The sequence below is a fragment of the Ipomoea nil genome, unplaced genomic scaffold (assembly GCF_001879475.1).
Source record: "Ipomoea nil cultivar Tokyo-kokei standard unplaced genomic scaffold, Asagao_1.1 scaffold3147, whole genome shotgun sequence".
Taxonomy (NCBI): domain Eukaryota; kingdom Viridiplantae; phylum Streptophyta; class Magnoliopsida; order Solanales; family Convolvulaceae; genus Ipomoea; species Ipomoea nil.
The window spans coordinates 1,079,335-1,092,497 of NW_017619575.1; the positions used below are offsets into that span (position 1 = coordinate 1,079,335).

At 29.9% G+C, this 13,163-nt stretch overlaps 1 protein-coding gene across 1 annotated transcript; it reads right to left on the reverse strand.

Annotated features, from left to right (window-relative positions):
• On the reverse strand, nucleotides 1-1,180 carry LOC109167058. Its single transcript, XM_019315962.1, has 2 exons — nucleotides 78-1,180; nucleotides 1-37 (listed from the first exon to the last, which is right to left on the reverse strand). Exons 1-2 carry the CDS (start codon nucleotides 1,178-1,180, stop codon nucleotides 1-3), a joined length of 1,140 nt encoding a protein of 379 aa, XP_019171507.1.
• Between the last annotated feature and the right edge of the window lie 11,983 nt (nucleotides 1,181-13,163).

A 13,163-nucleotide genomic window follows, 5' to 3' on the forward strand; every position in this document is an offset into this window, starting at 1 on the left:
TTACAGCAGCAGAGTTGCCTGAGACTTGATTTTGATTCTGCAACATGGACAACAACTTTTGGAATTGATCTACAGACAGCCCTGTATCAGACACCTGACTCACAGAGGAGCTGGAAGGTTGTTGCATATTCTGAGAGTGCTTGTTCTTGGACTTGTAACCTGCAACCCATCCAGGTGGATAGCCATGCTTCTTGTAACACTTCTCAACAGTGTGTCCAAGCATGCCACAGAAGGTGCATTTTGGCACATTTTTCCCTCCATTGTTGCCAAATTTCTTCTTATTATCAGGAGTAAAAGCAGCAACAACTGACTGTTCTTCTCCAACTTGCACTTGATTGTTATAAGTGGCATTAGTCTGAGCAAAATCACTGCATTTTTGACTTATTGATCCCTTGATCTTCCTTTCTAGCTTTAAGGTCATATTTAGAACCTTTTCCATGTCTGGAAGGGGGTCCATGACAAGGACTCCAGATTTCACAGTTTCATAATTTTCATTTAAGCCTTCTAGAAACCGGATTATCTGGTCTTCCTCTCTTTGTTTCTGCATTCTGCTCATGAGAGTGCAAGAGCACCTAGGCACACACTCACATAGGAGTAAAGGCCTCAAGGCATTCATTTGTTGCCATAGAGCATTGCTCTTTGTAAAGTATTCATTAACACTCATGTTTCCTTGAATATTTTTAATCATTTCATTTTGAATTTCTGAAATTCTATGGGGATCGGATTGGGAATACCTCTTCTGTAGACTATTCCAGATGTCCGATGCTTTGTCAAGATACATGACTCCATCAGCAATGCTAGGGTTTACAGACCTCAATATCCAGGAACATACAATCCGATTGCACCTTCTCCAAGCTGCAATCCTTGGATCGTTTTCTTCAGGGACCGGAATAGCTCCGCTAACAAATCCAAATTTGTTCTTCACATCCAACGCAATTCTCATTGACCTACTCCAAGAGGCGTAGTTGAGCTCGTTGAGTGGAGGTGAAACTAAGCTCAAATTCGGATTCTCTGTAATATGCAGATACAGAGGATCATCGAAGTCCTCAATTCGTTGATTCAAAGGAGGTTGATTCGGATTTGACTGAGCTCCTGCATTTTGCGTCTGGTTCGAATTTCCGTCGCCGATTGGTTCCATCACAACTGCTGCGGCGTAGCTTCGGTGACGCTCTGATACCATGAAAATAATCTTAAATCAAGTCGAAAGCAAAAGTGATTAGAAATAGCAACAAAAGTTTTTCCGAATACCAAAATGATCGAAACAAGACTTTTTACTTGATTTAAGATCACTTTCAGATGATTGAAAATTTCATAATTTCCAGTAGTGTTATGGTCATTTATTAATTATTATGATCACCATATATGATTTATCGTCTGTATTCAAATAGTGATTGAGAGTCGTTTTTCTCTTTACCCAACGATTTTTATTTATTATTTTTTAAAATAAAGCTTTATACCAAAATTGAGATATGTATGTATAATTGTATTTAATCGGGCAGGGCACTGGTGATGGACATGACGTAAAGGCAAATACAAAAGCTTTGCTATCAAAGGGAAAAAGCCCCCTCAGGCCTCCCTATCAACCTATATCTACCCCCTACTACCTTAGCTTAGCTACCTTCATTATATTTTTCATTCCTTTTTTTTTTTCTTTTTTCTTTTGGAAACACATTCATTTATTTATTTATTTTTTTTTTGAAAGATCATTTATTTATTTTTTAATGACCCAAGTTTCCACATCTTATATGAGAGTCTGAGAAAGTAAACCTTTAATCACGATTTTGATTTTATTGAAAAATTTGTATAAATTGGCAATTCAAGTAGTCCATTTAATGTTTTGTACTAATTTTCACTATTGTGTTTAGTAGTATTTTTAGTCTAGTTTTTAAATATATAAATTTTATATCAAAAAGTAAAGTGTAAGTAATTTTAATTTAATCTCTTTAATCAAAGTAGATACATAAAATAAGATTAGTGAAGTATAATTATATATGAAGTTGTTTGGCAATTAGTTGATAATTGATTGGTTTAGATGATAATTGATTTGTCTTAGTTGTTTTGATAAGCTCATAATATTAATTAGATGGTTATAGAAAGGTGTTTTGTAAATTAGTTGTTTACTTTTAGTTGATTATATGTAAGATAACATATAAAAGAATAAATATATTGAGCTATTTATTTTAACTCTTAAATTAATTATACAATTTATTTTTAAAAAAATTACTTTTACAATTTTTTGTTGTTGTTCTTATTATTATTATTATTATTATTATTATTATTATTATTATTATTATTATTATTATTAGGAACTACTCCATATAGTGAGTAATAATTTAATATTCAAAATATAAATTAAAAAAAAAAACATAAGTTGTTAACAATGATTCAATGCAATAGTTAACACAATTATATATAAAGTGTTATGGGTCAACAATCCATTCAAATATCAGAATCTAGGTAGATTTTAATGATATTGAAAATAAAAATTTGAATAATGATTAAAAAAATATAAACACTATAATAAGTTAATAACAAATGACTAATAAAAGTAAATTAAATTCTTAAAATAAAAAGTAAAAAATGTAATAAATTAATATCGAGAATTAAAGTTACTTCAAAATACTTATTCTATTATATATTAAACGCACATTTTAATTGTTTAACTTCTTTTTTATTTAAAATACGTATGACTTTTTACAAGGTAAGTAGTATCTGTTATATATATATTTTAAACATTTTTAACTTCCCTATCTCCGGTTTAAGTTCGAACCTATGGTAATTGGCAACTGATTAACTTACTTAAACCACTAAAATTGATCATACAAACCAATCGTAGATTGATAAGCCTATCCAATGACTTGCAGGGTATTTTCCTTTCAAATCTCACCTAAAAATAGGGTATGCTTTTTGCCAAATTCATATATAGCCCTAGCTATACATCTACACATATATCTTTGCTGCAGAGACAACTAAAATTAACAACTAAATTAAGAGAGAGAAAATTATTATTTTTTTAATAAAAGAAAAAGTAGTAGTCAGCTATATATATGTGTATAGAGAAAATTATTATTTTTTAATAAAAGAAAAAGTAGTAGTCAGCTATATATATGTGTATGTATGTATGAAGGAAGATATGAATGATGGGAATCCATGATTGTCCTTAAATCACTGAGTTGAGTAGCGAGTATTGTCCGCTCCAGTGTCTGATCTTCACATTGGCTAAAGCCCTAACCCTAAACCCTAACCATCCATATATCATTGCTCCACCTCTGCTTCCACCCTGCACCCACCTTCTCTCTTCTGCACTTTCTACTTCTTCAAACCCTTCTTTCCTTATCCCTAAAATACTATTTCCCTTTTAAAACTAGTTCCTTAGCTCTATATTATTAAATTTACAATTTTAATTTTTCACTATTTTTTTTTTTTTTTAAAATCCTTGCAATAATCTCCTACGTTCAAATCTTAGCCCTCTCAATTTGAGTCGATAAGCAATAAACAACTTAAGTTGGTTTATAAGTCCTTAATCAGTTAGGATCATAATATATGATTCATTTAGTACAAATTTTAAGATAGTAGTTACGAGTTTCTCTCATCACAAAAAAAAAAAAAAAATAGTATTATGACCATTTTTTATCATCTACCAACAAAACAGTTTAAATGTCGTTAAATAAAAAGTTATCTCGGTCTTTAATTATGGATTTTTTTCAAAAAAAAAAACATAAAATTATAGCGGATCAATTCACTTTGTATAAAAAAGATTGAAATGTCCTTCTATTTAATGGTATTTAAACGATTTTGTTGATAGATTAGACAACAAATTATTATGCTACAATAATACCATGACAAAAAGAAGGATTTCTGATTAAAAAGAAAAGAAAAAAAAAAAAGGTGAAATGTCACCTATAAATGTAAGACTTTAAATAGAATTACCTATCTTTTTTTTTTTTTTCATCCACTTCAACTTGGAGTAGTCTACAATAGTGAAGTTTTTATCATTTCTAGTCTTAGTTTTCTTTATGTTATCCATTATTGTGTGTTTGATTATTGGTATGATGCTTTGCGTTCGTGACTAGTAGACTTACGCCCTTAGGGGCTTGGGTTGGGGTTGTATTGTCCTTTATGTGTTTGGTTATGTGAAACTTGCTTTAGGATGGAAAAATCATTTTTTTTGTTCATTGTTATGAAGATGATTATTTGTGATCTTGTAGATTCTTGTAGCGCGCCAAAGGTTAGCTTGTTTTGGAGAGTAATTCACACCAACGAGAGTTGGGTGAGGAACTCAAGCCATCCTCTTCACGATCCCAAGTTTTCAACTTCGGAAGGAGGAAAAATAAGGGTGCCAAAATGCTTTAGTGCTTAAGGAGAATTGAATTGGTAGCGTCACAAGAGTGAGACAATTCTTTGCTCCAATTATAGACCGAAAGGTTTTGAATTTATTGGTGCATTGAGAATGAATCGACGAAATGTGCATTTCTCCTTATTGGTAAATTTACCTCAACACGTGGAAGGCAATCATTCCTGGATCTAACCCCATTGTTTTATTATTATAATCTTCGACTTTACGTGTTTTTAGTGTCGTTTAAATTATGTCTCACATTTTATTCACCTTAACTATGATTTTGTGGCTCGGATTCTCGAGGACCAATATTTTAGTGTCTAGAGAATTGACTATTGCACGAATACATGCCTAACTCTCAATCATCAGCAAAATGACAAAACCCGTTTAATTATCATTATATTATATTTTACAGCAATCAAAGCTCAAATCATTATATTTAGAGGATTATCGATTGAATGAAGACCACGGCTCAAGTAATTGTGACATAATTTTTGTATTAAAAAATTATAAATTTAATTTTTATCAACACTTCTTACTAAACATTTTAGGATTCGTAGTCAGGATAAATTTCATATATAATTAATGTACAGCTGTGGATTGTATTTGTAGGAAACAAATGTGTATGAGATTGAGATTCCTCGTCTGCAATGTATGTATATAGCCTACATAGCTCGCAGGTTCATTTCTACAGAAAAGACACATTTCTTACACCACAACCCTCCTGCCCTCCGGTCACCTCAACTTATACCTTGCATTATAACACCCCACCCCCACTCACCCACCCCCCCCCCCCCAGGAAAAAAAAAAAAAAGAAGAAAAAAACCCTCTAATTAATAACAATGAAATATAGTAATACAGACTCATAAATATAATCAGATTGAAATAGGGTTTGCTTGTAAACAATGTTGCACTGCATCCGTATTTGATAGAAAAAGAAAGAGAAAAAAAATTTATCTATTGATTTTCTTGATTTAGTATAAGTAACTTAATTTACATTCTTGTAGTGTTACGGTGAAATTTCCTAAAGACTTTTTCATTAAATTAAAAATATTAAAAGTTGCAATCTTTATAGTCCTGTGTGGTAAAATAGTTAGCTTATAGGTCAATTTTAATTTATTTGACCACTATTAGTTGTTTGACTTGGTTTAAAAATCAATATACGTGTTTGATTAATTAGTTTTTTGTACTTCAAAATGCTAAAATTCAAAAAGCTACTCAAAATAAATTTTTAATTAAAATTTTGAGAAAAAAAAATTTATACCAAATAGCTATTAGCTAACAGCTAATTTATCAAATATATTTCTACAATCAGCTAATATTATAACTAATTATACATTCTAATTAACTCAATCAACTAATAACTAACAGCTATTTATCAAATAAGGCCTTAGACATACATTTATTTTATTTTTTTTTGTACCCGGTATTGATCGACCAACAACGTAAACTTTCCAGATAATATAATGTACGTAATTATCTCTAATCCAAAAGAAAGGAAGAAAGACACACAGTGACACACAGCAGCAGCTAGGAAAAAGGGAAAGTTGATAGCTTTATGGTGAAAAGGTTGATGGAAATGGCAGAGGGAAATTTGAAATGTGAAGAAATGAGAGGATGAAAGTGTAAAATGAGCAAAATTAACAGTATGGACTAGCAGTAATGTGACAGTATTAACCGGTTAGGGGTGAGGGGTTAGCCCCATGGCAGGGTCAGGGACTACAGTTACAGACAGATAAAGAGAATAGACATTCGGACTGTCCCACGAAACACCAGCTTTTAAGCTCAATCTTTTACTTTTTTCTATGCTCTAAATAATTACAGATTATTACATGCCAATACCATTTTATTCAATTTAATAATTTGCAATTGCAATTCGTGCTTCTGGGGTAATCAATATTCAATGCCAACTAGGCACGTAGTAGTAGTATGTGTAGTAGCACCAGACTGCTACTACTACCTAGTAGATTTCACCTACTTCTACTCGAGTGGCTCTGTATAAAATCATGAGAAATATTACATGTACTCGCATTTCGTACTCCTACCTTGTATTCTTACACACAAAATTTTGATGTAAATATTTGTATTAGGACCCACATGAAAAAACTAGTTTATCAGTATATGTTACATCAGGGAGTAAATTTAGAAGTCCATATAGTATAATTCTAAAATCATACTCCTTCTGTCTCATTTGATGTGTCTAGTTCGGTTAACCAGGTTTGACTGAAGTTATTTTTAATTCAAATTTTCATAATATTAAGTTTAATATTAATATACAAAATTTATATATTAGAAATTACACTAAAAGTATTATTAAACACAAAAAAAAAAATTAAATTTAAAAATAAGTAAATAATACTAAAAAAAATAAACAGAGAAAAAAGAATTAGTTTGACCAGTAAATAATAAGTATGACAGATAAAATGAGACAGGAAGAGTATATCACAAAAAAAAAATTTATGAACAATGAACTCAATTAAAAATGTATTGATATGAGTCAATCCCATGAGTTTAATTTATATATTTCAAAATTAGCTTCTTAGACTATTATTTTTTTTTTTTTTGTAATTGATCAAATTGTTTTATATATAATATAATATATAAGTATATGTTATTTATATATTGCAAATAATATTATGCATACCTATGGACACATAGCCATATTATATGTTTGTAAGTGTTATGAATAATAAATTTTTACTTATTTGTTTACAACATGTTTGGTTCGCGTAAAAATATTTGAGAATGAATGAAATTGAAATTTTATTTTAAAAAAATTATTAAAAAGAATGATTACATTGTTTGGTTGGTGGAAAATAAATCGTCGAGAATATTGATTGTATTATTTGATTATGTTTAAAATTGTAATAATAATAATAATAATATGAAGATAGAAAATGGTGTGCATTTTAGATGAAGTATGGTTGGGGAGATAATATGCAAGGCCTCACACCAAAATAGAAGTTTCTTTCCTGTTGTCATTATAGCTTCCCATTACAATTTCCAAAGTTTATGATTGAAAAATGCCAAATTTTCTTGCATATATGTATGTATGTATGTATGATGGTACTATCACTATGTTGTGCATGAAAACATAAGATCATGTGGTATATTTGTCCCTTAGGAATAATCAATCACCCCATTCTGTCACATTGTTAGCAGCTACCAATTCAATTTATGCTTGCAGACTCATATTTGGTATGTTCCACTGTTCTACCCCTGAAAAAAGCACTAAAAACATTGATTTATGAATGAAAATTTGAAATGTATATATATACACATATCCACATAATAATTTAAATCAAAACATATTTCCCTGACCTAAAGTTAGGCCATACAATAATTTTTAAAGATAGCTTATATTGAATTTATAGTTGTGGGGGTTAGTACGTATTGAACCTTATGAAGCAGGGCTTTGCGGGTGTGATTTTGATAAGATCCTGCATGACGGATTTGATTAAGATGATGTTAGTAATAATTAAACTCGTGACTTCCTAGTACGAGAAGCATGTTTTACCCATTCAGTAGCTTATTTCACGACAAATCATTATCTTTTTAATAATAAGGTAAGCTTTCAAAGCTCATTCCTTCTACTAGCATACTCTTATTACCTATGTATTTTCAAATTGAAGAAATGTATAAGTAAACGTATTCTTTATCTTCCTTTCTTCAGTTCTTCGTTTCTTACAAAAAAAAAAAAAGAAGAAATTCTTCCGTAAATAAATCAACAAAAGGATTGGTGTCAATTTTTAAGATTCTTTTTGAGTTGGGTTAGGGAGTGATGTGATGAATGTAGTGTTGGGACAAGTTTCCATTGATGACAATAAAACCAAGGAGAGACCATAGGCAAATTGATATCATGTTACATATATTGCATCAAAATGGAAAAATGTTGGGATTATATATTGAACCAGAAAGCAGCCACCACATATATAATGAGTGCACCCCAAAATTTTAACCAAAGAAATGGCAGAAAAGGGTACCCGCAAAGGGAGGGAGTTGTTGGTGTAGAAAGAGGAAATAAATGGATTCTAGCTCTGTAAGGTAAGAGATAAAGGACGAATATTAATTTTATTATTATTCTTTTTAAATTTTATTTGGGATAAAAATCAAATATTTATTAAATAAATGGAGTACTGGACAAATATCACTCAACTATTGCTATCAGGACATCAGGTGTTGCGGTCATTTCACCACCACCCAACATTTATTCTTGTACCCCCCTAATATTTAATGGCTTCATACTTTGGGCCCTGCCACTTTAATGGAAAATGCTATTTGTACTCCCATTTTTTACTCCAAACTTTTAGTTTTACACACAAAATTTTGATGTAGACACTTGTATTGGGACTCACATGAAAAAATTAACTTATTAGAATCCGTCACATTAGGAGTAAAATTTGGGAGTACATATAGTATGACTCGGCTTTAATACTTGGTCTCCATTCTCCAATAGTTTTCAACCATGTATTAATGGTGAAATCCCCTGTCTCAAATGCCTATTCTACACCTGGGTTTAAATAAGATTATAGAGAGGTAAATCAAGTTGACTCAACAATTTATTAGATCTGATAACTAATATTTGGTGCCCACAATAAATCAGCTTTACAAGATGATGAAACTCTCACATTGCGATTGTCAAAACTTAATCTTACATATTTAGCCATAATTTGCTATATAAAAACTAACTGAGTTATATGTACAGACACAGTGTATTAAGCCATTGTTACTCAAACTTGTACAAATATAAAGGATTGTACTTAAGCAAGGATTACTCCACCTCTTGACTATTGTATCTCTGCCTTATTATTGCATTCAAAAGCTCTCATTATTTGTTTCAACTATTATAATATGCAAAGTTAATGTTATATCACGGTGCTATCTATTGCGAGAAATATTAATTTTATACTAAACAATTAAGTCTCGTGGTAATTCATCCAGCAGCTTAGGACAATTATACTAAACTTAAATTAGTCTTGCACTAATAAGAATATTAAACATGATATGAAAAATGAAAAACAAAAAAACTATTGTCCAACAAAATTGACCGCCCATTAATAATGGGCACCCATCACACACAAACTTGACTAGGTTCAACCAATTATTTGGTCAATTTAACTAAACAAGATTGCTATACCACATAAATACTCGTATACATTAAGGGGCGTTTGGTTCACGAAATGTTAAATTATTGTATTTGGTAAAAATTGGGCTATATAAAATGACAAGGTAATTTAACATTACCTAAGTGTAGCAATGGAATCACATTTTCTCAAAAAAAAAAAAAAAAAAAAAAAATCTGATGTGGAGGCAATATTTGATTCTGAGAGAATATTATATAACTTCAAGAACGCCTCCACTAAAACTCAATCTCATGACCTCCCACAAGTGAAAGATCACTACATGCCATGAAAACAAGGTGCTTGTCAATATCAATTTTAGTTAATTTCTCATGCCACTCATATTGCTGCATCGTAAAAAAACCGATTAACTAGGATTGAATTCAAAAAATTAGGTAAGTGATTTGAGTTAAGTATGAGATCAAACAATAGTTATGCTGTGCAATCGAATGCACCATGCGCATGCTGCATACGATACAAAACGATGTTGTTTTGACTAAAAACGCGCGTCTCACTTTAAAAAAAAAATCAGATTCGGTTCTCGGCAATAGCATTATTGTGGATATATAGTTATGAATTTCTGGATATATAGTTATGAATTTCTGGATATTTAGTTCATTCATTGTGGATATTTAGTTCATTCATTGTAGATATTTACTTCATTCATTCACTGTGGATATATAGTTATGAATTTATGGATATATAGTTATGAATTTCTGGATATATAGTTATGAATTTATGGATATTTAATTCATTCATTGTGGATATTTAGTTCAATCATTGTGGATATTTAGTTCATTCATTGTGGATTTTTACTTCATTCATTCACTGTGGATATATAGTTATGAATCTGTGGATATATAGTTATGAATTTATGGATATATAAAAATGCTATTGCCGGGAATCGAAACTGATTTCTTTTTTAAGTGGGACGCGCGTTTTTTTAACCAAAACGACGTCGTTTTGCATCGTATGCACCATGCACATGGTGCATTCGGTTGCACAACATAATTTGCGGAGATCAAAGGCTTTGAAAGTTGACCAAAATTTAATTAAATTAGTCTCATAACGTTGTAACTTGTCATTTTGGACAAACTTGTCTTTGAACTATTTATTTTACTGTATTTAAATGTTACAAAAAAAAAAAAAAGAAAAAAAAAAGATAAACTTTGCAAATTGATTGCTTTAAGAGCCCGTAAATTTTGTATATTAACGGGTCAACATATTAAACCTATTAAGAACCCGTTTACACAAACACGTTTATAACTTGCTAAAAATCGTTGTGCTTTAGGTAAAAATCATTGTCATGAATGAGATTACAAAAGATATCATGAACTTGACTAAGAATACATTTACTACATTAAGCTAATATCCTACACTAATTATTGATGTTCAACAATCTAAAATTAAAATTTTTATTATGTTCAATTTTATTCTAAAACTTAGTATGGACTTCTTTATTATGATTTTTGGACGTAATTTTATCATTTTATTAATGTTATAAATTGAATATGTTTTTTTGTTTGTTTTTTGGATTGAATTGTATGTTTTATTTCTTTTTAATATAACTTAAATTTAAATTTTAGTTTTTAAATATAGTAATAGGGTTTAGCACTTTAGCGGGCTTAAACGTGTTTCGTGTCATATCATGCCGACACGACCTGAAACATGTTAACAAAATGTGTCTATCGTATCAATATGTTTAACCCGTTAACAAATCGTGTTTTTGTTAAAAATTTAAACTCATTAACCTTAACGTCACATGTCTGTGTTTAGTCTTATTGTGTTTTGTCATTATCGTGTCGACCCGTTAACAAATTTGTATACACAAATTGTCAGGTTTTAGAGTCCATGACCCCTTTTTTAGAGCGTATAAGGGGAGGTCGAATTCCAAACATTTTCTCTCGAGTATACCCGTTACCAAAAAATGGACGTCACTTTGGGACACATGCGGATAGCCCCCCGCTTGGCTAAAAGTAAGCCAAAAGAGCTCAAACTCTTTTTTTTTTTTTTTTTTTTTTTTTTTTTTTTTTTTTTTTTTTTTTTTTTAGTTCCACTAAGAAATTCTTTGATAAGAAAATACGCCACTCTACGAGGGAAGTCATCGGGTTGAGTCTTTGCGAGTTCATCTGTTCAATATACTTTCTCTATCAGTTATAGTTCAATGAGTCAATACCCCACCACCAGAGTCACAAATGTACCAATTGTGCACAAAATGTTTAGCTTTATGTCTCTATATATCTTACACCGTAATGATTCACATTCCACCATATATTCATTTTAATATATTAACTTTTATTTTAAAAAAATAATTTTAGGTATGCAACGAGTAACTTTTAACTACACATGAGAATTAAATTGAGAGGATGTTGATAAAAAATTAATTCATGACATTTCAATATGAATTTTACCTTCTCTGCCATTCTTTTTGTGACTTTGAATATACGGAGTATTTTTTAATATACTGTAAGTTATTTTTGAATAGTTTATTAAAAGTAAAAATTTAAAACATAAATTTATCATATCCTAAAAAAGAATATATATATATATATATATATATATATATATATATATATATATATATATATATATATATATATATATATATATAACATTGCATCTACACATTATAATGATTGGTTTCTCACAAGGTTCATGCGTAGTATTTTATCTACTTTACAAACATTAGTTTGACACGAATAATAATACAAAAGTATTACTTGCTGCACTGGCACCGCCTGCAGAGCTGCCAAATTGTAGCACAAAGTCCGACTGCCTGTCAATATCGAAATTATGTACTTCTTACATGTTACTCTATAAAAATTTTCTTACATTTTTTTTTTGGAGAAATTAAAATACATCTTTATCTAATTAATTATAGTCCTTAATAATTTAAGTTAATTCAGTTAATAAATACTATACGTAGTATATAAAAAAGTATTAATTGACATAGACTATGTTGGAAATTATGAAATTTTTGACCACCTGAAATTGATCTTAAGTCAAGTCGAAAACAAAAAGTTGTCGGAAATAGCAATAAAGATTTTTCCGGATACCAAAAGTGATCAAAACAAGGCTTTCGACTTGACTTAAAATCACTTTCAGGTGGTCGAAAATTTCATAATTTCCAACAGTAAGATTACATAGATAGCACTAGGTAATGACATGTAAAATTTATTATATTATTTATTTATTTAATTATTTTTTAGCATTTTGTGTGTGTTTAATAACTTTTGTTTAATATAGTGTTTAAAGATATAAATTTAATATATTAATATAAAAAATTTTAAATAAAAATACTTTTAGTCAAACTTCGTTAAATGAATCAGACATATAAAATGGAACGGATGAAGTATTCATACTACGTGTACTCTCAATTCATATTTAATGTGGGCGTTGATAAACTACTTTTTTCATGCGAGTCTAACTGTCTAAGTCAGAGTGTTTATATAAAATATTTGAGAGTGATACTAAAAATTGAGAGTAGAGAATGAAAATTCACTTAGTATTTTTTATTTATTTTTTTAGTGTAATAGGTGTTATCAACTCTTGCAACACTAGTATTAAATACAATCAAATATACCATATATAGGGGACAACCACAACCACGTTGATCATACTATTCACTTATTAATCACAAAGTTTCAAGTTTGATTTCATGAGAGCAGTCTATTGACCTTCTTAGTTTAAGAGATTCAGGTATATAT

Coding starts and splice junctions, on each gene's coding strand:
- LOC109167058 (XM_019315962.1), bottom strand. CDS start 1,180: ATGGTATCAGAGCGTCACCGAAGCTACGCCGCAGCAGTTGTGATGGAA. Junction 38..77: donor CAGGTGTCTGATACAGGGCT/GTCTGTAGATCA, acceptor TCCATGTTGCAG/AATCAAAATCAAGTCTCAGG.